This window comes from Pogona vitticeps, chromosome 3 (assembly GCF_051106095.1).
Source record: "Pogona vitticeps strain Pit_001003342236 chromosome 3, PviZW2.1, whole genome shotgun sequence".
NCBI classification, from domain to species: domain Eukaryota; kingdom Metazoa; phylum Chordata; class Lepidosauria; order Squamata; family Agamidae; genus Pogona; species Pogona vitticeps.
The window spans coordinates 167021136-167048915 of record NC_135785.1 but is presented as its reverse complement, the minus strand read 5'-3'; the positions used below and the strand labels follow the sequence as shown (position 1 = coordinate 167048915).

Sequence of the window (27780 nt, the reverse complement as noted above, 5' to 3'; positions counted from 1 at the left end):
TTTGGAAATACAGTAGGAAAATTTAAACAGGGGTCAAATTTATGTTTTACATCCATTTATACTACCAGCATAACTTTCACTGGAGAATTAATGCAAGTTAAATTAGCATGGCATTTCCTATTATTCACTGAATCATGTGGTGGGTACACAATAGAAAAAGCCTAGGCAGACTTCTTAACTTGCAGCAATTCCCACTGAAAGTTATGCCAAGCACATTACACAGGTGGGCATAACAAATAGGAAATGGGCCACAAGCTAAAACTATCACTTGGATGCTATTCAATGAATGGACACGGATTCGGTAGATAAACAGAGAGCTATTGAAAAAACACCCTAAACAAAGAATGAAGAAAGAAACATGACAAAGTTAACATCCCTGATGAATATTATCTGACAACTTTAACCTTGTGGAGGGTTCATTTTGAAAAAGAAGTAAAAAGTTGCTTACTACAAGTTGTCATTTTCTACAGAACGAACTCTGGGCACTCCAGTTGGTCCACAGCTTCTTTCATCACTTACTAACAGCCATGCTTGCTGTGCTGTCAGAAAGAACTGGAGGACAATCCCACTCCCATATTACCTAATTTCCTTGTTAATGGCAGTAGAAGTATATGTCTAGTATACAACAGGATTCAATCCAAAATGTAACATTTGGATTCTGCAATTCTATACATACTTATATGTATGTAGAAATCTCCTCCTTCGATGCTACAACCGATCCTAGCGAGAAGTGTATCCTCGTCTACTGCATGGGAGATGGGCATATAACAGTTGAAACGATATGTGGTGCAGGTTTGCATCTTCTGGCTAATTTGACTAGTGAAATTCCTGCAAGAAACAAGGAATCTGAAAAGCATAATAATTTAGTTATGTTTACATCAATAATTATATATAGGTCTACTGCTGCAGCTATGTGCCATCAAGTCCGGAAATGACTTATAACAATCCTGATAGGGATTTAAAAGGAGTGGTTTTGCCACTGCCACACACCCCAGTGGCTGAGCAGACACTTCCACCCGGGCCTCCTAAGCCCTAGTCCATCATTCTATCCACTACACTGAGTATACATCTAGATTAAAATATGCATACCAAAATATGCCAGCCAAGCAAAAAAATAGGGACTTACATGCCTATAATTGCAGCATGTTGGTAATATGCAGCTCAGTTTAAAAATTATTCTCTAGTTTTGCTTTACTTTTGTTTTTAAATGAGATATCCTTGTGCCACAAATCCTTATCAACTAGTTTGTTCACCTTGTGTGTAAAAGCCCTGAGCATAGACGGAGCTTTCCATCTTTAACTTGTCACAGAAGCTTAAGAAGATCACTTTTAGACTCTGTGAAATGCTGTTATCAGAAGGTCATCTATTTCAGAAACAGGAAAATTCTTAAGCTGCTTAAAAACTGATCTTAGTTCTTACTGTTCTTGGACACTCCCTGGGGAACTTAATCCTATGTAATCGGGAAAGAGAACACTGTAACTGACTTGGCCAGATAATACTGTAGGTTCATATGCACAGAAACAGGGAGTTCTACAGAAAAATTGTTTTATCTGTGCTGGTCCGTATGCACCACTGTCAGTGTGTTAATGACTCACATAGAAAAGAGAGAAAAAGGAGAAGCAACATTTTATAACATGTTTTACATACTTTTGATAGAGCTGTATTTCCTTCTGTCCTTCCCACATTCAGCATCCATTCCTTGACACCATTTCACTTGTTCAGCTTCTGGGGATGTGAATGTTTATCCACATCACACACAGACTATTCTTCCTAATTGCGTCTTTGATTTTCTGGTCTTTACTTGAACCACTTGTGTATCCCTGGAGGATGCCCTGGCCTTGTATCTGGAGGTCTTGCGTCCCAACCCCCAGCTCAATGAGGGATTTGCTTTCTCCCCCTGGGATAATTTAAAGAGGTGGGTTGGAATTAAATCCTCCTCAAAGATCAGCCCCTTATTTCTGCGAAAACGGAGGGGCGCTTTGTAGCTCAGTTTACCGAGGAAGCATCTCTCTAGCGCAACCCTATAGTTTTTACTCAGAAGTAATGACCACTGAGTTCAGCAGGCATTACTGTACTTCCAGGTAAACAGGTACAGAACTGCATCAACGCCCAGAATTATGCCAACCTCCTCCTCCGATGCTACAACCAGAGAGGTTCCAACAGGCCGCTGAGCACGTCATGAAACATCCGAAAAAGCCGAAAGGGGGACTAGGATGCAGTGCGAAACCTGAAAGTAGCTTAAAACAAAAAGAGCTGCAGGTGCTCAGGCAAGTTACAACAGGGGCAGAGCCGAAGTAGGTGTACAAACGACGCACCTTTCTCTGCCGAAGTCCCAGTTATGAACCGGCTGCCGTTAGCCACTGACTCAACAACAACAACAACAACACACACACACACACAACCCCACACCGTGTATAAATACACGCTCAAGTAACTTCTTTGCTTCCATCCGCTTCGAGTGCCTGAAGTTGGGGCGCGCGCTCCGTCCGGACCAAGGCGAAAGGCCTGCCTTCCCGCTCCCGCCGCGAGCTCCCACCTCCTGGCGCCGCCGCCGCTTAGGGGCCCTTCCCTTGCAGACGGCGGCGGGGCCGGCCATCCCAGGAGCGTGGCTAGGATTCCTCTGCCGCCGCCGAGGGAGCCCGGCAGGCGCGCAAAGGAGGGGAGGGAGAGGGGAGGGAGCAGCAGGTTCCAAGACAGGAGTCACTCGGGGCGGGGCGTCTTCTCAGCTGCGCTCCTCGTAAGGGCTTTACCTCGAGAGAGAGAGAGAGGAGGGCTCGCTGCGGGGCCCCTTTCAGGAAGCGTACTTTGGAGCTCAGGTCCCGGTGGGAAGGCGCAGGAAGCTTTAAAAGGCAACCAGAAAAGCAGTTGCTTGGCTCGTTTTCTCAGGCACGAAAGGCAGGGGAGTCGGGGCGGGCATGGAAGGGATGCCCCTCTCAGGAACCCTCCAGCGCTTCTTTTCCCTTCGAGTCGTAGGCGCAGAGGAGCCTTACTGAGGAGGGGGAAATAAAGCCGCTGAGAGCGCTGAGGCTTTCGGAGGCTGCCCGCCCGCTACTCCGCTGCCCTGTCTTCCAATGTGAGCGCGCTGTTCCTTCTGTGCTCTCCGGGGGCTCCCCCATTTCTTGGCCCTCAAGGGCACTGAGCGGGGGGCCCTGCCGACTTCGGTGCCCCTCAGGAAGGCGAGAGGGCCGCCTCACTCCTAGTAAGGGGACTTGGGCTCCTCTCCAGAGGAGGGCTCAGTGGAGAAAGGGCGCGCAGGGGTGGTGGTCCGACGACCATTCTCTGCTGGAGGAATCCCGAGTACTTCCTTCCCATGGAGGGGGAGGAAGAGCGGCGGCGAGCAAAGCGAGACAACCGGGAGAGCAACGTCCACAGGTACGCCGCCGTGTCCTTGCCGGACTCTCCTGCCTGGTCCTTTCCCTGGGGTGGGTGTGCGTTGGGGGAGGGGAAAGGGCCCCCTTTCTTTTGCTGCCAAGTTAGTTTTCCCTTGGAGCGGCGTCCTGGTGGCCCTGTGAGTCCGTCAGGTGTAGAACAGGAAGTTAAGAAAGAAGGGATCGGCGAAGCAAAGTCAAGGAGGAAAGAAAAGCTGAGCGTTGTGAGTGGCTCCGTGCTGGGGCGCCCCTTCTTTCTTCTCGCTCGGCGGGGCTGGCAGGGGGACTTTTGACGACACAACGCTCTCGTTCGTTGCTGAATCCACCACAGGACAATCATCCCAATGAGTGATCGGCAGATTTTAATTAGGTCACGATCAAGCAGGGCAGTGAATATGCTTCTGTCTTGGTGAGTGAATTAGCTAATTGCACTGAACCCCCTCTCCTTATAAACTAACTTTCAAGTGCTTGTCTACTAATTATTACATTGATCTCATTTTTCCCCCAAGTTGCCTCCAAATAAAAACTGCAATCTCTCAGGGCTGGATAATTCTAATAGTTTAAAATCATCACACTTTTTGGAAAGTTCCACTGACAACAGTGGGATTTCCTCTCTAGAAAACGTATTTAATGGCACTTGTCAAAATATTGTTAGTGGTACCCTTTACTCCATAACATAGGTTTTCTAAAACAACTGTATTTTGGAAATATTTACTGTACTCATTGTCTAGGAAATATATTTTCCCTTCTTAGCATAGACATCAAGAGCTTTAGAAAAGTAAGAAGAGATGTTTGTAAACTAGTTTCTAAATATGACTGATTTAGACTGAGCTATAACTGAACAAGGAAGTAATGGAGTTGGTGAATTTAATAAATAGAAAATTTGAGGATGCAGAAATTGGTAGAGAAAATGAACAATCTGCTGTCTGGACAGAAGTTTGGAATTATTTACAAATTCCTTATAATTGTAAAATGTTGTCTTTGTCAGTGGAATGTCTTCAGAGGAATGAATGAGACATTAGAGATGCTTGATTACTTGTTTCCATTCATGATTGAACAGAGGCTGATGTTTGTCTCAGCATGCATCATCAAGTGAAAAAGCCAAGATACAGTAGAGTCAAGTGATAAAGCTTATTCCTGGGCTGTATGACTTTGGATTGTGCTTACTCAGTTGCTTGTTCCACTGCCAATAAAGCTGAAAAACCCTTTGAACGTACATCTCATGTAATGGACTAGTGGTCCTCAAACTATTTTTTACATCCTTTCAGTGAAAACACTTATCCAATTTAATCACATATGATAATTAAGTTTTGTGAATAGAGATGGAATTAGATGGTCCATTGTAACTGCATTGTGCCCTAGAAAATATTCTGGTTAAAAGCAATGTGAACCCTTGGGTCAACTTCTTAGACCTACTGCTTTCTTCTCTGCATCCATTTCTGAACTACCCGCTGGACGAATTTAAGCCATGTGAAAACTGGAGAGCAAAAGGTTTTTTTGCATGTGGGGTCTCTTTGATAAAACAGCCCCTCTGCATTTTTGAGATCAAAACTCAACAATACTAGTTATGGGTGATTAAATAAGGGGACTTCTTTGGCACACATATATTACATGCTCATCAAAGATCCATAATTAAGTGTGAAGAACCTTATCTCCCCTCCTTCCCCCAAAATACTCAAGGTTAGGCTTCTCAAATATAGTTGAGAGCTTGGAGGGAAAGGTTAACAGATTTGAAAATTACCTGGGAGATTGAATTTTACACGAAGACCTACAAAAGTTGCACCTGATTAAGATCCTGCAGGATTCAGTAGTGTGTGTATTCATGGTACTTTAGTGGTCTAGTAAAGATACCATCCACCCTTGTTTTGAGACCAAAATCTTGGATTCCTACTGGGAGCAAGAATGAATATTCAAGTCCTTTAAGTCAGTTTTGGTGCCACAGTGAGAGAATGCTTTTGAAATACAGTACTGCATTCTGCCACTAGTACCCAGCAAAAAAGTTATATATACAACAAAGCACTCTTGGCAGAAAGTTGTACAGGCTGTAGGCAGTGTGGCTGCCTCTTTCACATGTGGAAAGGTTTCCCTCAATTCTAATGCTTGTGGAGACGTGAGAATTGTCATAGTGATTACTGGGCAGAACATTAAATACTGTGAACAGTGATTATTGCTGTCATAATGAAACCCGATCACATAAGGATTTGGTAAAATTGATATTAGTGATGGCTTGCTTGAAGGTAGCAAAATGTTGGAAAAATTGGGGAGGATCTGAATATATGGTGAATGGAGTATGGCCCATAGTCTTCTGCAAAAAATGTGTATAAACTGAGAGAGCTAAAAGGACTAGAAACCAGCTCACGGATACACAGTATTCCTTTATTGCATATTAGACAAAGATTCTTTTCCTGATCATAAGGTTCTTGAAGGATGCTGTCAGTGTGACACAGACCTAATCTTTTAGGTGTGAGACATAAACCTTGCTTTTAGATTATGAGGCAAAAGATGCCTCCCTTGCTGTATTTAGGATTGCAACAGCTTTTTTGTTTTTGTTTTTTTGTGGTTGAGCAGGTTAGATTTTTGTACCTTATGACTATTATTATGTGTTGTGTGTAATATCAGGTTGTATTGTAATATTCTAGACCTTTTAACATGCCGCTTTATTTAAATTATTTTTTTAAAAAAACTCTGGAAAGCCAAAGGAAAGTTGACTGTACAAAACCTAAATTGCAAAGGACCAATATATAACACTTTTTATGGAGCAGACCAGAACTGGAAAAGCATCAGTACTTAGTGTATGATGTGTATAAATTGAGCCTAAGGATTTATGGACATACTTGTGGAAAAGAATCAGCGGTATAAAGTTTTTCTTCACAATACCTTGCATGCAGTTCCAAAAGACGCAAGTATCCATGGCCTTATCATGCTTCTGCTTGCTTGAACTTCTCAGATTTTTACTTGGACAAATCTTCTGCACAATAACAAGTCTGCCTTTAGGGTGGCCACCTTCACATCACCAAAAAGGCGAACAAAACAAGATACTAAATTGGCATAGAATTGCATGCCCTCATTTATAGAGGATTACAGTGCATTTCACTTAAGGGGGCAAGACTTTGACCTTGAGACCTTTAGGCCTGGCCAGTATGCTCTTCCGGTGCTTATTGTGGATGGGCAGCTTAAAAGCTCCTGACTTCTCTCTTTCAGTTTTCTTATCTTTCAGTCAGATCCAAGCAGGACCCCACTTCAAAAGGATGACATCCTAAAAAGGAGGATTTAGCAGCCCTGTCAAGTGGAAGATTGACTTCCCTAAAAGAGGACATGGTTCGTCTGCCATTAAGCAGAATGAGGTGGCTGCCTCAGACAGCAGATGCTTAGGGAGATCGGTGGCAGAAGTTGACTGTTTTGCTTGCCTCTGTCCATGTTTAGGAAGTGGAGCTGTGTGTGCCATAATGCATATCTTGCTGGCATTCTGCTGCCCTCTTAAAGGTAAAGGTTCCCCTTGACAATTGTTGTCCAGTCGTGTTCGACTCTAGGGGGCGGTGCTCGTCCCCGTTTCCAAGCCATAGAGCCAGCATTTTGTCCGAAGACAATCTTCTGTGGTCACATGGCCAGTGCGACTTAGACACGGAACGCTGTTACCTTCCCACTGAGGTGGTCCCTATTGATCTACTCGCATTTGCATGCTTTCGAACCGCTAGGTTGGCGGGAGCTGGGACAAGCGACGGGAGCTCACCTCGTTGCGTGGATTCGATCTTACGACTGCTGGTCTTCTGACCCTGCAGCACAGGCTTCTGCGGTTTAGCCCACAGCGCTGCCCTCTTACTGGTGCTCAAATGCCAGTGCAGTCGGTATTTGTATATTGAATTAGGGTTGGGGTGCTTTGCTTCAAGCAGCAAAATGTCCAGCTCTGACTGTGTGTTCTAGGTTCAGTTCAAACCAGTGGTGCTTAGGTACATGCTAAAGACCTTTTTTTTTTTGAAGACTTTATGAAATGGTGATTGTTTCTTGGAAATGACCCAAAGTGTATAGGTTTCCATTCTCCATATTGGCTATGTGTTCAAGAATCTAATAACAGAGACTTGAGGGAGCTGAAAGTGGAAGACGTATTGCAGTTTCGATTAGTGTGTATGTTTATGTGAGAGAGAAGGAGGCAGCAAGAGAATGAAAGCACCAAAACAGATAAGCAGCCATGCAAACAAATGTTCCTATTATATAGAGCTGGGTGAGGTTCAGAACTTCAAGTAGAACGCTGAGGGTGACCTGAGTAGGGCCTTGTCTCGTAATCAAGGGCACACAGTTGCTATAATAAACAGGTTTTCCTTATCTGAGTAAACATTTATTGTAAAGCTATAGCAGCAATTCTGTTTGAACAAGTGTTGGTCTCTGGTTTGCAGCACATCCTACTATGAAGGGGGAAATATACTTCTTAATATAAATGACAGATAATTTGTAGTGGGAACTGTACAATACAAAATAGTCTGTTGGAATACCCTGTCATATCATGCTAGCTACTACTTCTATTGTATATAACTATCATGCAAAATGCTTCATATGCATGCATCTCAGTAATTGTAACATTTCAGAATCTCAGTAGTCTCTAACAACAGTCCTGTTGGATAGAGCAGGTTTTATTACCGTTGTATAGCAAACAGATAGGTTGAGAACGATAATTTAAAGCTGACTGATGTAATAGTGCTTGAAATGCAATTCAAGTCTGGAATACCTTTGTTTCCTTCTCTGGCATGACATTGTTCATTTCACTGCCTCTTTCCTATGCTATGAGAATATAACACTATGTCATTACAGGTTATGTGGTGTGGAAGTTAAGGCAGGAACATTTAGCTTGTGCCATCTTTGCCTTTTGGTGCACGGGAATATATTAAGTGTCTTAAGCTAATTTCTTGATTTTTTTTTTAATCCTCAAGAAGAGAAATAAATGGAATCTACAAACTTTAAAGGGACCTATGGGGTGGACAATGACTGAACGATCTATAGATCTACCTTATTATTTTACTCCTGTGTCGGCTGTTAATCTGTGAAACAAACACATGACCACTGACTGATTCAAGCAATTTTGAGTCAGATGGAAATCAATCCCAATTTATGTAGTCAGCAACTGTCAAAACTGAACCTATTGAAAGTCTAGCTGGACACTCAGGTATTTTTGTAGTAGTTATTATATTTATATTCTGCTATATTTATTTGACCCAAATCCGGGAGGCAGTGGAAGACAGGATTACCTGGTGTGCTCTGGTCCATGGGGTCACGAAGAGTCAGACACAACTAAACAACAACAAATATTTATAGTCTTTATCAGATTGAGATAATTGTCTTCACAGTATGAAATCAGGCATGAAATGATCCTTTCAATATCAGGAGCCTTCACTTGCTTGTTGTGGCTAACAGTACTTAGCATTTTTACGTGTGCACCCTGACTACAAATAAGGTTGTGTTTGCTTGTAGTCCTATCATTCAGCATGAGGCGTGTGAGTGTAAAGGAAGTGAAGAGTTCTTGTTCATGGTTTATTGTGATGGAGTCAGTTACTGTAATACTGTCTTTGTGGGGCAGCCTTTGAAGGTGATATGGAAGCTACACATCTCCCGATCCTGTCATGCATGCATTCTGTTTGCTTTCATGCCCAATTCAAAGTGCTAATGCTAACTTATAAGGCCCTTAACGGTTTGGGACCTCATTACCTGCTGGAATGCCTTTCCCCAAGATCATCTGCCCGGGCCACCCATTCTTCCCAGGCTTCGTGATTCACTGCAAGGGAGGCATGGAAAACTCCCAACAGGAACTGGGTTTTCTCAGTGGTGGCTGTGAAGTTATGGAACGAGTTGCCCATGGACATATGCCAGGTTTCATCCCTCTTGGTCTTCAGGAAATGTGTGAAATCTGAGCTCCTCAAGAAGGCCTTTAAGAACATCCTCCCCCTATGATACTCTCACTGATGCATGAGTTTGAATTTGATTTGCCATTTTCTCTGGGTGCCTCCAGAAGAAGGGAATGGTAAACTGCTTTTGAGTAGAGATAGGCATTTCTGTTTCGGCCCCAAAAGTTTACCAGTCCCAATCAAAGGCAGCACCCGGAGAAGGCAGGGCAGGGAAGCTGGGATGCTGCTCTGAGTGGGCACTCGTTGAAGGGTGTGGAGTGCTGAACTGCAGAACACCTGTGGGGGGCAGGTAAATGAACCAGCTCAAACTGATAAATTGACAGCTCGTGCCCATTTCTACTTCTGAGTACCGTCTACCTAGCAAACCCTGGAAAGGGTGGCCAGAAGTCAGAATTGACTGGATGTCACACAATTATTATTATTAAGAGAATTTTATCTAGTACTTATAAATGATTGGCATGTTTAATTTTTTGTAAAAATGTTATTTATTCTATTTGTAATTGTTTCAAAACTTCCTGAATTCTATATAAGCTTGCCTTGGGTCCAGTTTCCAGGAGAAAGATGGAGTACAAAACAAACAAATGAACAAGCAAATTCTGCTGGTATCCATCCTTCCAGTTACGCTGAAAGTAAAAGATACATGATTGACTTCCCATCATATGTTTATGTATATTGTAGATATGATCAGAAGCATTTATGACTACATTTGGATATACTGAACTATTTCTTAGCAAGAGGTAGCAGCTTGTCTTCTGGTCTTGGGTATATGCTTCTGCTTTTCATACAGCTGGAAGCAGAAGTTCAGAAGGTTTTGATTTTAGTTGCAGTTAATCGCAGTTTGCTGTGTCATTCAGACTAATAAACTATGGTTAATGTTAACCGTGCTTAGATTTAAATGGGCAGTCTTCAGATCATACCTTCTGAAGTTGGTTTGTTTTAACTAACTGTAGCTAATGTTAACTATAGCTCCTAATTTGAATGATACAGGAATCCATGGTTGACTGAAAACAGAAGCATGTATGGTAGTAATTCATGAGTACATGAGGATGCTAGGCTTGACATCCAAACACTGACACAGTGGATATATTTCTTTTAGTCATAAATTCCAATGTTAACAAAATGTAGGATTACCACAGAAACCTCTGTGTTGTAAGGTCTGTAGATCTTCAGCTGTAAGATCGAATCCACGTGACGGAGTGAGCACCTGTCGCTTGTCCCAGCTCCCACCAACCTAGCGGTTCAAAAGCATGCAAATGCGAGTAGATAAATAGGGACCACCTCGGTGGGAAGGTAACAGCGTTCCGTGTCTAAATTGCACTGGCCACGTGACCACGGAAGATTGTCTTCGGACAAACGCTGGCTCTACGGCTTGGAGACGGGGATGAGCACCGCCCCCTAGAGTCGAACACGACTGGACAAAAATTGTCAAGGGGAACCTTTACCTTTACCTTAGAGATAGTAACCTCTTTCCCTGCTTCTGGGTCTCATGGGATCATGAGAGAAGTAACATGCTTATCAAGGAGTGGTATCGCCTTTGTCCAAGCAAATAATAATAATAAAAATCATTATGACTTCTGGGATATTTTCTGTACTTGTGGAAATTTCATTTAGGGTTTGCAGAAAGGTTAGTGTTAGTGGACCTTGCATATCCCGAACCCACTGAGAATTTCAGAGCTCTCCCAAATCAGGACAATTTGCCTTTCCTACTTAGCATTGTAGCTCACTGAAAAACGACATGGGAATTTTTTTTCCCCATGAAATGGAATTTCTATAGGTGTTAATTGAATGACTTCAAGACCAAACTAAACTTCTGGGTTTATTCTCACATTTTGTTGTTTAGTCATTCAGTTGTGTCCGACTCTTCGTGAACCCATGGGCCAGAGCACACCAGGCCCTCCTGTCTTCCACTGCCTCCCAGAGTTTGGTCAAATTCATAATTAATATACTTTTTTCCTTCTTTTATTTTAAAGTTCAGTTGCTCCTTCTACCTGCTTTTCTCAAGAATTGCCTTATGTTTGGTGTGCAAATGAGTTTTATTTAGCTGTGTAAAACTAATATCCCTGTGCAATTGTCTGTCTTATATTGTAGAGTGGATCCATATGGATTTGAAAGGCCTGAAGATTTTGATTATGCAACATATGAAGAATTCTTTTCTAGATATTTGGTAGTACTCACCAGAAGAGCAATTAAGTGGTCCAAGCTTTTAAAGGGAAACAATGGTGCACTAAAAAGTTTAAAAGGTAACATTGAAATGTCTTGTGGGATTTTGGCAAAGAACCATGAAAAAAGCAGTTTAAATGTAAAATTGCTACTACTTATTTTCTGTTCTTTGTGTTTAGAATTTTGATCATGCCGTGTATTCTCATAACATCAGCAGAGTAAGGAGATATTGGTTAGCAGAGATACTTATGACACTGAGATTTGGCAATTGTGCACTGATGAGTTGCTTTCACATCTACATTGTTTTTTTCCTTGTAGGGAATTAATTTGCTGTTAAAAATGCCAGGTGACATTTATTTTTCCCAAACTTGGGTACAGTAAGTTGTGCCAGACAGAAAGTCTACACCTGCCCCATCCTTGTTGTCTAAAATAGAAACCCAGATTCTCAAATGCAGGTCATTGTAAAAATAAACTTACATGGCAAGCAAATGTATATTTGTTTCTGAAAAGAATACAATATTCCAAAGATGAGACAGTAAAGCACAGTTTGAACTTCTTAGTTACATAATGTATAAATATAATGAATGGGCTTGGTTCAATCCTTTCCATTGCAAGTATATTAAGGCATGTGTGTTTGCTCAAGGGTAGGTCTCTGAATTTTTTATTTTTTTTAATTTTTGTTGTTTACATGTAACATCCTGTACTGTTTCAACAGAGGATCCCCAAAAACCTAGGGAGGGAAAAGTGCTGCAGAAAGAAAAATGGGCTGTGAGAGAACCTTGTTTAATTAGTAGAACTCTGGTCAAGAAGTTAGGATCCAGTCTAAATTCTATTGGCATTTAGGAACTGGAAAACATTTTAAGATGAATGCCAAGCCTAAAACAAATTAAAAGATTACTGCATCACCATATATATAGACCTCATGGTTTGAATCATAAAAGAAGAATTCTGAATCGTATGTAATTTCTTCTGTGCAAAGAGTTAGCACCTTACAATCTGCATGACAAACATGCTTCTTAAAAGATGATAACATGTAATCATAGCTGTGACAACAGTATAACCGGTTCAGCAAGCAGATTCCACAGATTTTTTTAAAAAATCATACTGAGTAATAAGTTAGCAGTAAGGATCAAACTGTGAGGTGATTGGTCTTTACATAAGTGGAAAAATATTTAAAGATTCTTTGGTGCCAGAATTTGTCTCTGTGACAATCCTCTGTAACTTCCTAAATTCCAGCAATATATTCTGGGTCCCAAGATGCTTCTTTAGATTGTCCCAGTGACATGTTTATAAAGTTTTGGCTTCCATTTAAAACTGAAAACATTATTTTTCCTTAAAAGAGCCACCTAGCATATGCTCCTATAAAATTTTTATTTTATAGTATTGAATAGATTGGTAGTTGCCACAATTCCAAATAGAATAGTTTCCACCAAACATGCCAACAATCATTTATTTTCTTCTCCCCTTCCCCCTTCAGGAGTGGCGACAACGCCCTTTGTTCATATTAGGCTAGAGTAGATGAAGCTAGAGAGGGGCATGACTAAATTCATGCCTCTTTGCCAAACGTTCCTTCCCCACACACACACACCTCCTGGATGACTGCCCCATCCACAAGCCTCTGCATGCCGCCCAGGTCGTCCTTCGTTGCCCAGTTCAGGAAGGAGCTTGTGCTTTCCTTCCCTGCCTCCTCTGGCAGCCGGCCACTCAGACAACGAAGTGGGATGGGAATTCTCCCTGTGCAGACGTTGAGTGGTCAGCTGCTGAAGGAGGCAGGGATGGAAAGCTCAAGCTCCTTCCCAGACTGGGCAGCCGGCGACAGAGGACGGCCTGGGCAGCTCATGAAGGCTTGTGAGTTGGCAGCCATCTGTGAGGAGGGGGGAGGGAACGTACGGCACCACAGATACCACACAGAGATCTTAGTATGAAGAAACATGACTTGAGTCATGCCCATCTCTACTTACAACTCATATAAAAAGCTCTAAGGAATATGATCTGGTAGAGACATGTACTGGGAGATATTTTTTTCTGTTTTCTGTCTTGACTGTCTGAAAAATGGATACACAGTGTTTGAAACTCAAATGGACCTCTCCTCACAATAGGCCTGTAGCTCTGCTGTCAAAACGACAGTAAATGAAGAAGAAGAATGAATGAATGTTAAGCCGCAGGGCTGCTTTCCCCTTGCACTGGCCACCAAAGTCATAAAGCTGTCTCTGCTTGCAGCATCTGATTTAACTGTGTTCAAGCTGGCTTTGCTTTTAGAATCAATAGTCATGATGGGAAGGGGTCAGCTTCAAAGGCAAAAAAGGCATTATGGGAACAGTATTCAAGCATCATGATGTTTTTCTTCTTAGCTGTAAACATTTAAATATTGTAAGATCTCAGGAAAAAAGATATAATAGATGAGGTGTCATTTGGCTATCAGGATATCTACAGTATTTTACAAGTAGTTTGTCTCAATATGTTAGCAAATTGGCAGGAAATATTGGCAAAAATAGTAAGTGCTGTCTGGGGCAGAGGTTCAGAGTCTTTTGAGTGAGACAACTGTGGTATACCCATACAGTATTATTAAAAAGCTTGGTTACTGTATGTAGTGCACTAAAAAGTTTTTATCTATGTTGAGTGCCTAAGAGATGCACTAGAATTCTTTTATTTAACAAACATTGGTTGTCTGCCTTTCAAGTCTCCTTTTATAATTCAATTTTATAATTCATTTTTAATGTAGTAGCCACTTTGAGACCCATAACAGTGTGTCTGATTAGTTCTATGGCAACTAAATCTATCTGGCATATAGATTATCATTCCATCTAAGGTTTGTTGCCTCGTGTAATTAACAGCTTGGTAGTTTTATATGCTAGTGAACCACTGTCAATTTGTCTTTTACCTGTGTCCATACCTATTGATGACTGTCACCACCAGGGGAATATATATAAATACGTATAGAGGAAATTTACATTCCTTGTATCTGAAGAAGTGGATTTTTAACGAATCTTGAACTTAAATAAATCTTGAAGTCTGTCAAAAGTGACCAGATTGTGAAGTATTACTATTCCTGTTTAGTTTAGACATGTGGAATGTTAATATCTGCCCCCTGTAACCTTGCAGTCCTATATTCATATCATCGGTAGTTCTTGGGAACTTGCAGGATGGAGACTTACAACTTGCTGTTGAGTCTGACTGAAGTTGCATCAGTGACTCAACTTTTTTTAAAAAAAGACTCTGATTTGGCTTCTGACTTGGGCCCATTTTTCCGAGTTGTATTTTCAAAACCCTATTCTTTTAATGGGTGAAGCAGGCAAACTGTGGCAAATTGCAGAGGAGGTAGAGACAGGGAAGAAAGGTTTTTTAGAGGATGGAATGGGAGGAGTGAGGCACCCTCCAAGAAGCAGCTGCTTTTCTCCTCGGGCTCTGCCACTGGAGGAGGAAGCGGTGGCAATGTCGGGAGAAGCAGCACCTCCATCTAGGTCTGTCCGGCCATCACCATCAGCAGGAGGATGCCCAGGTGCCCCAGCAGACATGAGAGCAGCCTGGAGACTGATCCTGTCCCTGAGGACACCAGCACCACCATCATCCTGGCACTGCAGGCCCTCCTACTTCTATGGTTCTTGCCAGCTGGAGCAAGAAGGTGGAGTCTGTCTCAGGAAAGGCCAAGGAGGCATGGGCTGGGGGCTCCTCGGGATGTGGTGAGCCCAGCTCAGGGGCAGCGTTGGGGAGGGGGACCTTACCAGTGGCTTGCAATTCCCCAGGCAGGGACTTGAGACTCAGACTCGAGGCTTGGGATTTAATCCAAAGACTCGGACTCAAGATTTGGACCCCAAAACCTGCCAACATCCCTGCTTGGTAGAACCTAAAGTGGTGGGGGACTGGGTCAGCTGCAAGAAATATCCAGAATTCTCACTTGTGGTGAAGTGTTGCCCACCCCAGATCTATAAACTTATTTTAAATTGTCGATTCATTGAAATGTTCCCCTTGTTTCTTTCTCCATTTCCCCCTCCTTCATCAAATACATTTTTATTCCTATATTCATATCACAGTAAGTTTTTCCTTTCAGTCAACAAAAGTTAACTTAAAGGAGCAACTTATTTTTTGAGATCTGCTTTCCTCCCCCTTCTATTACTTTGTGAACCTGTGCCTTGATCTCCACATCACCATCCTACAAGGCTGTTTGTAAAGAAAGTGAGGTTATACCTAGAATAGGGAGCACCGAAGAAGTACCTGGCTGGAAGGATTGATGGCTAAAGGGGAGGGGGATGTTACCATGAGGCCTGGAAGCTCTTGTAATGGTTGGAGCATCCTGAGTCGAGGGAATTGTGCAATTTGTTGCATAAGGGGACTAGGGAAAATGCAGAACTACAGAGCGAAGGCAAAGAATAATGATTTTAAAATCATTCTCTTTCCCAAGCTTGCTCTCTAGTTTGCATGGAAATAATGCACTCTGATTTTCTTTTAGGAAAGATAGCCATGGGAGTCTATTTCAGCACCCAGTAAGCAAACATACTGTGGCTCCTGGAAGACTTTGCACATTTATTTCAATGTGGGAGCTTTTATGGATTACAGTCCACTTCTTCAGACACGTAGACCCAAACTCTCCTGCCATGATTGGATTTTGGATCATCCAAAAAAGAAACTAATAGTCCTCCTGATGGGTGTGTCTATTTCTCACTGATATTGTCTGTCTTCCTCAATCAGATCCCCTCAGTGATCTTGTCTGAGGAACGGTCAGCAGTCAATGATAATCTAGGATATAAAGGGGCCTAAAGGTATTATATTCTGTCATTTAAACATCCCAACGTGTAACTACAAATAATATAATTGTTTTCATTGCAGTGAAACGCTATATCAGGAAAGGCATTCCAAATGAGCACCGTGCACTGGTTTGGATGGTGGTCAGCGGCGCTCAGGCCCACATGGAACAAAACCCTGGATATTACCAGAAATTACTTGATGGGGACAAAAATGACAAGCTGGTGGAAACAATTAAGACAGGTTAGCATGTAAACATATATATGAACGCTATCTCTGACTAACTAGAAACATGTAGTGCAGCATCCCATGCTTAGAATGCAAGCATTTGTGGCTTTATAGGGGAAATAGAAATAAATTATAATTTTAGCTCTCTTTATAGAAGCAGTTTTTTTCCTGCTAGTTTTTGTGTATGTGTCCTTCATTACATTCATTTCTCCTTTCTTGTCCAAATGATGAATATTTAATTTGGCAAATACACTGCTGTCAGCCTGCTGTTGCTCTTATATATGGCTCTCAATGTATTCCTCTAAGTGTTATAGTTATGCGCTATTATCCTGCAAGTAAAATTATCTACGATTTCTATAGACCTTTTATTAATTAGGAGGAGACTCGCTCTCCCTCCCTCCCGCATGTGTGTGTGTGTGTGCACGCGCGTGCATGCGTGTTTTCAGGCTGTAAATGAAAATTCTCTGTTGTTTTTTAAAACAAATTATTACTCTATTCATAAAGATTCCAGTAGGTTTTGCATAGATAATTTGGTGCTAGTGCTGAGGGAATTGTGAAGCTCCAATAGGGTTAGATTTTACCTATGAGTGTGGCATATTGGAAACCTGAGATAATTAGGGTGATACTTAGGTTGACACTTGAGATCCTTAGGATACTATTAGTACAAAGAAGCTTCCTGTCCTTGGCAAGTGACTAAGGTGATTATTCAGGGTCATCTTAACAGACTGTTGAGACCTCTCCTAGAGACTAATTCCTGGGTGTGGTTGTGGGTGGGGGATAGGGGAGAAGCCTCTGTGATCACGGGAAAGACATAGCTGATCATTTTAAACCCATGATATCTAGATTAAATAAGGGTTCCGGGGGAAGATGATAAAAGAAGTTGGTAGACAGCATGGTACAGAGGCATATAGAAATAATTGTGGTACAGAGAGATAGAAATAATTATGAGCAGGACCCTTTGTGCACGACAGGAGAGGAAGCTGAACACGTTCCATATGTGTTGTCTCTAGCACATTTTTGGTATCACCCAGCAGGACAAAGTTCCAAATAGAGTAGTCCTAGAACGACCTGGAATTGTTAGCATGTATACATTACTGAAACAGCGATGTCTGCGTTGGCTGGGCATGTCGTGAGAATGGCTGATGGTCAGATTTCAGAAGATCTCCTGTATGGAGAATTAATGCAGGGAAATCGCCCCAGAGGGAGACCACAGCTGTGATACAAGGACATCTGCAAGCGGGATCTGAAGGCCTTAGGAATGGACCTGAACAGGTGGGAAACCCTGACATCTGAGCGTTCAGCCTCCCAATTTGAAGAGACCCTTGTCCAGCAGGCTGAAGCAAAGAGGCAGTCACGAAAGCAACAAGATCAGGGAGCTGGACAGGGGACAGATTGTATTTGTCTTCAGTGTGGAAGGGATTGTCACTCTTGAATTAGCCTTCTCAGCCACACTAGATGCTGTTCCAAGTCCTCCATACAGAGCACGTTACACTGCTCATTGTGGTATTTTGTTTTTTATTATTTATATCCTATTTAGTAGGATTTAAGTGGCTCCTTAATTACCATTTAGGCTTTTTCGAACATGAAACTCAAACTTATAATTCAATGTTATCAGAAGGTATGGGAGGAGTAAAATATGTTCTTAATGTTTACCTTTGGGGCCTTTTTGAAGCAATGTTATGGAACACACACATTTCTTGTTCGAATTATTAGCAACCTTCATATGCTGTCTTTTAAAGAGGCTTTGGGCTGGGAGGGACCTTTCTGGGTTGAAGTGACTGTCAATCAAGCAGTAACCAATTGTTCCCTCTCTGCCTCAGACTTGGAAGAGAGCCATGCCTCTCTACTCAAGAGTTCTTTTCCCACTCTTTTTAGTCAGACAGTTAGAATCAATCTATGTGCAGTTATGTAGTCAGCAGTTTGAATTCTGTTGAGCCCTGTGATGCAGTGGTCAAACTGCAGTACTGCAGTCAAGTCTCTGCTCACACCCTGAGTTCGATCATGAGCCAACTCAAGGTTGACTCAACTTTCTGTCTTTCTGAGGTAGGCAAATTGAGTACGGCTCATGGGGCGGTGGGTGGGTGGAATAGCAATGTGTAGCCTGCATAATTAAATTGTAAAATACCCAGAGAGAGCTTTAAGCATTATGAGACGGTATATAAGTAACACCTTGCTTTTGCTTTGCATGAATCAGTCATTAAGCTAGTTAGTCAATTAACTGTTAACACTCCCAAGAGTTTTCATGCAACCAGTCATTATTTTTCTGCAGAACGCTGTTTGTTTTTGCTCTGCTCAGAACTTTGAGTAAATGGAAGCTTTTTTTCAATCTTTTTTCTTATCAGTGTCTCTGAGTGAGTTATTGTTAGGCAATAAGTATCAGTTGTGGAGAACAAACAATAAGGAGTGATCTACTGAAGGGGGACTTGAAGCTAATTCTGCTCTATAGGCCCTTGAACTTTCTTTTCCCACTGTAACTAGAGGGTTTTAGCCATGAAATTTAAACACTCTGCCAAGACTTCCACAGCCCAAAAGAATGACTAATCAATATAGTTATGCAGCAGTCATGATTTAAAATTATTTCTAACCATCTATTAAAACTTCCACGTTATTTTTCAGAAAACATGTTTTACCTGGTGAGAGAGAATTGAAGCTGTGGGGTTTTAACCATATGAAGGCTCTCTTGATTTGCAAAATTAAATGCAAAATACTGGTAATACGGATTGTACTTTATGTGTATTATTAAAGAAGACCATGATGTATCTGAACATCAGATCAAGTATTTCAGATGTGTACTCGAAGTCTGAAGAGACAAGAAATTAACTAAAACAAGAGTGACTGTAGAGCTTCCCTCTTTTTGGACTTTTTAGTCTTTGTAGCAATAAGACTTTTCCTACATAAACAACTGGGACCATCTCATGAATTATAAAAAGGCTTTATGTAGCATATTCCTATATGCCCAAGAGACTTATTCAGAATCTAAGCACATGATCTGAGTCTTTCAGAAACCCCCGTTTCTACTTCCTAAGCATCTGTTCCCTTTTTTTGTGACAGCACTCTTTCTCATAATGTGGGAATAACCACAAGGAGACTGTTTGGAGGCCTGGTTCCCTTCATGTGTTCTCAATGTGATTGCATCTCTAAGGGCAAATTGAAGGCATTGTGCAGGAATCATTTTCATATGTAACAGGAATAGAAGAGGAGGGGGAAGGAACCAGACCTTTCTTGAAAGGAGAACAGGTTCTAAAGAAAGTTCTCTTGTCTTTTTTCTCTGTCCCAAATTCTCTCTCTTCTTTTCCACTCACTGTGCTCTCTCTTTGTTGAGCTCACCATCCTTTCACAGCATTTTATTGCTCTACTGTATGGGTGAAGTCTTAAAATCAACAAACCATATGGCTAACTGTACAGGTATGACGTACTGAACAGCTTTGGTACCCTCTCTGTTAATCCTGGACTATGATCATTTGGCTGTCATTTGTATGGAGTTTATTTTGCTTTGTAGCAGATTAGATTTCATTAGGTACACAGACTAGAATTTACTTGTTGTGAGGCATGTATAAGTAAGTCTGTGAATCCTATCGTGCTTACATAGACTCATTCTGACCAAGGGAGTGAAGGGGGAGGAAAGTTTTGATTAGGACACTTTTTCTAGGGTTAGGAACCATATACTATCACAAAAATGAGTACACCCCTTCACATTTCATAAATATGTTAGTATATCTTTTCATGCGACAACACTGAAGAAATGACACCTGGCTACAATGTAAAGCAGTGAGTGTACAGCTTGTATAACAGTGCAGATTTGTTGTCCCCTCAAAATAACACAACACACAGCCATTAATGTCTAAACCACTGGTAAGAAAAGTGAGTACACCCCTAAGTGACAATGTCCAAACTGGGCCCAAGTAACCGTTTCCCCTCCCTAGTGTCGTGAGACCTGTCAGTGTCACAAGTCTCAGGTGTGAAGGGGGAGCAGTTGTTATCGCTCTCACTCTCTCAGACTGGTCACTGGAAGTTCTACATGGCCCCTCGTGGTAATGAACTATCTGAGGATCTGAAAAAACAAATTGTTGCTCTACATAAATATGGCCTAGGCTATAAGCAGATTGCCAAAACCCTGAAACTGAGCTGCAGCATGGTGGCTAAGACCATATAGTGGTTTAACAGGACAGTTTCCACTCAGAACAGGCCTTGCCATGGTCGACCAAAGAAGTTGAGTGTCCATGCTCAGCGTCATATCCAGAGGTTGGCTTTGGGAAATAGATGTATAAGTGCTGCCAGCTTTGCTACAGAGGTTGAAGGGGTGGGGGGGGCAGCCTGTCAGTGCTCAGACCATACGCCACACACTGCATCAAGTTGGTCTCCAGGGCTGTCATCCCAGAAGGAAGCCTCTTCTAAAGATGATGCACAAGAAAGCCCACATACAGTTTGCTGCAGACAAGCAGACTAAGGACATGGGTTTCTGGAAACATATCCTATAGTCCGATGAGACCAAGATAAGCTTACTTGTTTCAGATGGTGTCAAGCATGTCTGACGGCAACCAGGTGAGGAGTAGAAAGACAAGTGTGTCATGCCTGCAGTCAAGCATGGTGGAGGGAGTGTCATGGTCAGGGGGTGCATGAGTGCTGCCGGCACTGGGGAGCTACAGTTCATTGAGGGAACCATGAATGTCAACATGTACTGTGACATACTGAAGCAGAGCATGATCCCCTCCCTTCAAAGATTGGACCGCAGGGCAGTATTCCAACATGATAACAGCCCCAAACACACCTCCAAAACTACCAATGCCTTGCTAACGAAGCTGAGGGTAAAGGTGATGGACTGGCCAAGCATGTCTCCAGATCTAAACCCTGTTGTGGGGCATCCTGAAATGGAAAGTGGAGGTGCGCACGGTCTCGTACATCCACCAGCTCTGTGATGTCGTTATGGAGTGGAAGAGGACTCCAGTGGCAACTGTGACTCTGGTGAACTCTGTGCCCAAGAGGTTTAAGGCAGTGCTGGAAAATAATGGTGGCCACCCAAAATATTGACACTTTGTGCCCAGTTTGGACATTGTCACTTGGGGGTGTACTCACTTTTGTTGCCAACGGTTTAGTTATTAATGGCTGTGTTGCGTTATTTTGAGGGGACAGCACATTTACACTGTTATATAAGCTGTATACTCACTGCTTTACATTGTAGCTAAGTGTCATTTCTTCAGTGTTGTCACATGAAAAGGTATACTAAAATATTTATGAAAAGTGAGGGGGTGTACTCACTTCTGTGGTATACTGTAATTGAAAGCTATGCATGTGGCTTTCATAAGGATGGCCACACTCAGCACATGTATATCTATGTGGCTGCTCTCTTTAGGTTGAGACTGTGCATACTGCTATATCGGGGACAGGGAACCTTGCTGAAATCACACTAAGATTTCACTGTCTAATGGGAAGATGGGATTGAAGGTACTGAATTTGTGCTTTCTTCCTGAATGAAGAAGCAGACCCCCATGAAACAATTACTAAAGCTTTGCTGATTTTGTTGAGTGTATTATTAAGTATGACTATATCAGGGTCCAATCTGTATTTAGAGGAAGCAGTGTTCAGTGAAGTTCAGATTTTTTTAAAAATATAATGAAATATCTTCATCTTGAGACTCCCCTCATAGTTCCATTACAATCAGAAACCTTTTATTCTTTCTGAAGTAGTAATATTTAGGCTAATGTTGTAATGTTTAGGCTAATTGGACTGAATGTTTTGCTATTCAGCTTTGAAACACAGGTAGGAGTGAACAAGAAGTTCACAAGAAGTTAAAGATGAGGGTGCATTTCTGTCCTTAAAAAGTATCCTGGCTTTGACTTTTTCTAAAGGAAAAGGTTTTTGCATTTGTGTCACCTTGTATTTGTTTCCCTGGGAAACAATGCATGTCTGGGAGACTAATGCATGTAGGTGAATGGGATAAAGCAAAATTTGCCCCCTCTTAGATCAGAGCTCATCTTTGCCTAAAACAAATATTGTGTGGTTTTTAATTAGATAACATGCTGGAATATTGGCATATGTCTCTGTCGTCTCTGCTTCTTATCTACTCCTTGTTCCTTGAATTTCATTATGGCTTGTAAAACATTTCTTAAGATGATAATACTTCCCAGAAGATGAGTCTCATCACATTAACTTAGGAATTACTTTGAAATAAATGTTTGTATGCTTAAGTTTGAAGGGGAGAATAACTTGCGTTCCTTTGATTTCAATGGATTTTATGTGCGCAACTGATTCTAAATGTCTAGAATCTTTTTTGTTAGTTATGCTGACGTGAGTGCAGTGACTTAAATCACAGCAGCCTGAAAAAGGTTGCCATAGGTCAGAATTGACTTAATTAGTGCGCATGATTATTATTAATAGGATTCTCCTTGTATCCCTCATTGTACAACTCAGGTGACTACTGCACAATGAAGGATATAAGTTCATTAAATAGAAGAAATTTGTTGCTGCAGTTTGTGACATTGCAATTGCACCAGCATAACTAACCAGCAGGATTCTGACCTGTCTTCTGTTTGCCTGATAACATTCCACTATATAATTCCATGCACCTAACTCCAGTTGCCTTCTGTATGATTTATGCATGTACAAGTGAGTCTGGATTGAACTGCTGTCTTAAATTGCACTCTGAAAGAATAATGAGAAACTTTTGTAGTGGTTACAGTGGAATCTTATGTGTATTTATTTGGAATTAAATCCTGTGCTATGTTCACTTGTAATTAAGCTCACTGTTTTCAAGAAGGATTACTTCATAGTAAGGATCTTAGGATTTCAACCTTAGTGAGCAAGATTTATTAGTTCTGTATGATGAAAGAGGACTCTGAAGACAAATGGGAGCGTACCTAAAAGCCAAGCTTCATTTTCAATAATTTTCATTTTTTGAAGTGAATAAAACAAATGCTTGGGAGAAACATTCTGTTATCCGTGTTGTCCAGGGATTAGCAAGAGCAGATTGTGGTTTTAATCTGAAGATTTTGTTCCATGGATCATAATTTTTGGCAGATATTTGAAATTGTTTATTTCTTTATTTTAGACATGAATAGGACATTTCCAGACAATGTGAAATTCCGCAAAACTGCTGATCCATGTTTACAGAAGACACTCTACAATGTGTTAGTGGCATATGGGCATCATAATCAATCCGTGGGATACTGTCAGGTATGTAACTGTAAGAATTGCCAACACAAATAACTTCGTAGCTGATACATTTATAGCTTTTATAGGCTTGACCATGCTGCAAGCATTGAGCAACAGAAGTTTCACTTATTTAATCTTATTTTCATGGCATTTACATAATGTTATGTCCCAATTCTAATATTATTTTAATAGTTTTAGTTGGCTTCCTCACTGGTGGCTTTCTAGCCCTATTCAACGGCAGAGCTTGGAAAACATGCTTTTTTGGCAGGACTACAACTCCCAGAATCTGTGCTGATTGAGGGGTTCTGGGAGTTGTAGTCCAAAAGTGATTGTTCTAGGCTCTGTCCCAAATAGTCTATAAGACTGATTACATCAGGCTTGACCTTCTGTTCTAGCATTTTCAGAAACAGAGTTTTCTGTGCAACGATGTGGGAATTGAGGGCCAACTCATTCAGCCAGCATTGGAGGGTGCAGAGTGATAGTTGAACAAGAAGGAAGAGGAAGCAGCAGAAGCTCAGGATAAAAAAGCACTGATGGCTTGAACATAGGATGTCTCCTGAGACTATTTTGTCCAGGGTTTCTCTTTCCTTTTTTGTTAGCATATAGTTTTAAGCATTGTCTTGGAAATCCTGTTGACTTCAAAGGAAAGGGTGTTAGCAAGTCAAGATGGAGACTGCAACCGAGTCCAAAGATGGGATTGCAACTCCCATCAGCCCTAGCTAGCATAAGCCATGGTGCAGGTGGAATAGCTTCACTGCATGAGGCTCATGATGATGAAGAAAGTTACCATTATTTTCCAAAATTCATGTAATTTCTATCAGTTGAGAAATTTTTAAAAAACCAAGCAAAGACTTTTCAATTAGATAAAAGAATATATATACCACAAGACGAATTGTGGGAGTAGACTGCATTGCCTTCTAAAAATCCAGTGAGTTCTGAGAGCAATGCATACAATTCTTTATAAATTGAGCTTGTGTATCAGGAGCTTTGTAATGCCTCTCAGTACACTAATGTTAGTGTGCTAGGTAGTCAACTTGCATTGAGAAGTGTAATAGTGAACTTTCCCTTGGAACAGTTAAATAGTTTGCTTTGCTAGTTATATGCAGCAATTCTCTTTTATGCTGGCTGTGTATAATTAGGGAATGTGTTTGCTCCCTGAATGTCTCCGGAGGGGCAGCCTTTTGTGCCTGCTTTAGTTTAAGTGCCAAATAACCTTCTGTCACCATGGTTGCTATTGTCCAAGCAAACTGGAAGGGTAAGGACTGAAAAGGCATCATCACAATTGGAGGGCAAATACCTCCCAACCACGCTGAACAGTTCTCACAACAGCTGTTGGCTTTTTACAGACTGGCAAGAGAAGCTGGTGGGGAGGGAGAGATGGAATGGAGGGGGAACCTTTCTGGAGACTGGCCATTAGATGGGAACAGATGGGGATGGGCTCCTGGAATGTAAGAAGAACAATGGCTGTATTTGAACCAAGCAAAATATTTTTGGAAAAAACACTGCTGTTTCCCCCCTAAGTATTCCCTCTGTTGATTTTTTCCTCTTGATTGTGCCCAAATTGTGACTGTTCAGGAAGGAGAATGGGGAAGTTTTTTCCCCCTTTTTTCTTTCCACACTATGGAAGGAGATAGTGAAAGACAAACAGGGAGGGTTTTAAAAAGAAAGGAGGGAAGGAAGGAGGGAAAGAAGGAAACCAGAGATGACCCCAAAGTTCAGACCTGAATGAATGCAATTGATACTAGTGGTCATGCATATTTTAAAGCTATCATATAATTCAGAATGTCCAGATTACCTGTTTGTATGGCTATGATTGAGTTTTTCCACCTTTATTACAAAAAATATGGCCATGTATAGAGAAACAAACCATGTTATAAAAAGTGTGAATGTATTTAACATTGACATGAATGTATAAACTCCCTAGAGGACTATATGTCAAGAATGAAACCACCTTCCTGCAACCTGGTACTCTCTAGATGTGTTGAATTATAACTTCCATGTCCTCTCATCTTGAGGGTACCAGACTTCTGGTGGAGCTAGCTTGATGCTGGTCTCTTCTTTCCCCTGCTACAAATTGGGAGATTTTTGAACACATTACTTACAGAACCTGTGTTTTTGCTCTGCTTTGTACCAGAGTACCTATGTTATAAATGTCTAAGCTACTTGTCACTTGGCTCCTTAATTCATCCTTATTGCCTAAGGCTGATAACATAGTGGGCTATATTTTATGATACTGAAACCCAGTGATCCAGTTGCATTATCTGTATTGCTTATTATTATCAAACCTTGAGTGCTACTTAAGGCACCTTGAGTGCTAGTTTGTATTGTAGAGATGTGGTATAAATTAAATGGGAAAAAAGGATTGAGATGTAGGGAATTTGGAGACCAAGGCAACACCTTGAACTCTTTGTCACTTTCCTCAAACAAGTCTTGAACAATGTTTGCAGTGTGGCAGGGTGCAATATCCTGCTGAAAAAGGCCACTGCCATCAGGGAACACCATTGCCATGAAGGGGTGTGCAGCAGTCTATAGGTGCTACATGTCAAAGTAACATCCACATGAATGCCAGGACCCAAGATTTCCCAGCAGAACATTGCCCACAGCATAACACTGCCTCCCCTGGCCTGCTTTCTGAATCTTCATACACTGAACTGCTTCGGTAGTTCACACAAGTGGACAGTGAGCTCCTGAACTGGGCTTTGATGTTGGATTAAGTATTTTAATTTTAGATACTATTTGGAAAAAAAACCTGTTCACATTATCAGAAAGGAGGAGAAACAAAATAAATACCACAGGATGTGATTATCAATTATTCTGCAAGTTCTCGCCTCCTAATCTTGTTAGTGACCTTTGGATTTTCCTTGCCATTGAACAGTAAGGGAAAACTGTTTGGCTGGTTGCTATATAAACTATTAACTAAACTATTGGAAACTAAATGGAAAAAGTAACTCCAAAATTTGATGCTGGGGTGATTTTTCTTCCCAGAAACCATAAAAAAGTTTCATATTGAGTTACAGAAATTGGTTGTTTTGTTTTATTTTGTTTTATTCTGTATTAGTGCTGTTTCTGTTCTTTAATTTACCAGTTTGTAAACTTGGATACTGTTGTGGCTTTTGAAGGTTTGGTGAGAAACCTGATGGCATCAATTGAGGCAGTGAATGTTTAGATTATTTAGTTAGGCATCCTTCAGTCTCGAAAGACTATGGTAACGTGCTCTATATGGAGGACTTGGAACAGCGTCGAGTGCGGCTGAGGAGGCCAATTCGAGAGTGACAATCTCTTCCACACTGAAGACAAATCCAATCTGACCCCTGTCCAGCTCCCTGCTTTTGCGACTTCCTCTTCACTTCGGCCTGCTGGATAAGGGTCTCTTCAAATTGGGAGAGGCCGTGATGCAATGCCTGCCTTCTACTAAATATTCATGTTATCTACTGGATTATCAAATTAATACTTGTAATGTAGTTTCAGAAACTGTGATGTGCTTTTCATATCTGCAAGCCAGTTTTTTTTAAAAATAATTGATATGAAGTTTGTTGGTCCATTCTTAATTTTATTTCTTGGCTCCTTTATGATTATATTTGTCAAGATGAAGTCAAGCTAGATCTTCTAGATGAATAGATCTCTACCCCTCCTTTTTTTTTTAAATTGCAGGGCATGAATTTCATAGCAGGATACCTGATTCTTATTACAAGGAATGAAGAGGAAACCTTTTGGTTGTTAGATGCTCTCATTGGCCGAATATTACCTGGTAGGTTATCTTGTCATCTTTTGGGTTATGTTAGAGTTCATTTCCAGTGGTCTACATGTTGCATTTTACTCATCACAAGTCTAGATAGAAATTTACTACCTTGGTGAGAAGGCAAAAGGTTTTCTTGTGCTTTTGGACTTGTGCTCAGGCTACAAAAACAGTGGAGCCAAGCCAGAGTTGTCTTCTCTTTAGAATTACATGCCTTAGCTTATTACCCTCTAGATCAATGGTTTCCAACCTTGGGTCCCCAGATGTCCTTGGACTAAAACTCCTAGAAATCCTGGCCAGCACAGCTAGTGGTGAGGGCTTCTGGGAGTTTTAGTCCAAGAACAGCTGCAGACTCAAAGTTGGGAACCACTGATCTAGATACAGTATTTGGAACTGCACCTCCTACAAACCCTCACCCCATCAGCCATGCTGGGTGGAGCTAGTAGGGAAGTGTACACCAAAATGTTGGGAATGTTAAAGATCTGGCTGTTTTAATTTTTTTTTGTAG

At 41.4% G+C, this 27780-nt stretch overlaps 1 protein-coding gene and 1 long non-coding RNA gene across 3 annotated transcripts in view; both read left to right on the top strand.

The window, feature by feature from the left end:
* Positions 1–27780, top strand: part of LOC144588494 (uncharacterized) — a 394222-nt gene that overhangs the window by 227050 nt on the left and 139392 nt on the right. The gene's annotated exons all lie outside the window — the stretch shown is intronic.
* GRTP1 (growth hormone regulated TBC protein 1) overlaps positions 3217–27780 on the top strand; it is a 33345-nt gene continuing 8781 nt past the window's right edge. The window contains exons 1-5 of one of the 2 annotated variants that reach the window (XM_078391458.1): positions 3217–3372; positions 11348–11499; positions 16244–16402; positions 23433–23557; positions 27188–27284. In XM_078391458.1, coding sequence (XP_078247584.1) covers positions 3311–3372; positions 11348–11499; positions 16244–16402; positions 23433–23557; positions 27188–27284 — 595 coding nt within the window. In that variant the 5' untranslated portion in view covers positions 3217–3310. Of the gene's footprint in view, positions 3373–3676; positions 3778–11347; positions 11500–16243; positions 16403–23432; positions 23558–27187; positions 27285–27780 lie in introns of those variants that run through there. The other variant, XM_078391459.1, reaches the window with a different exon arrangement.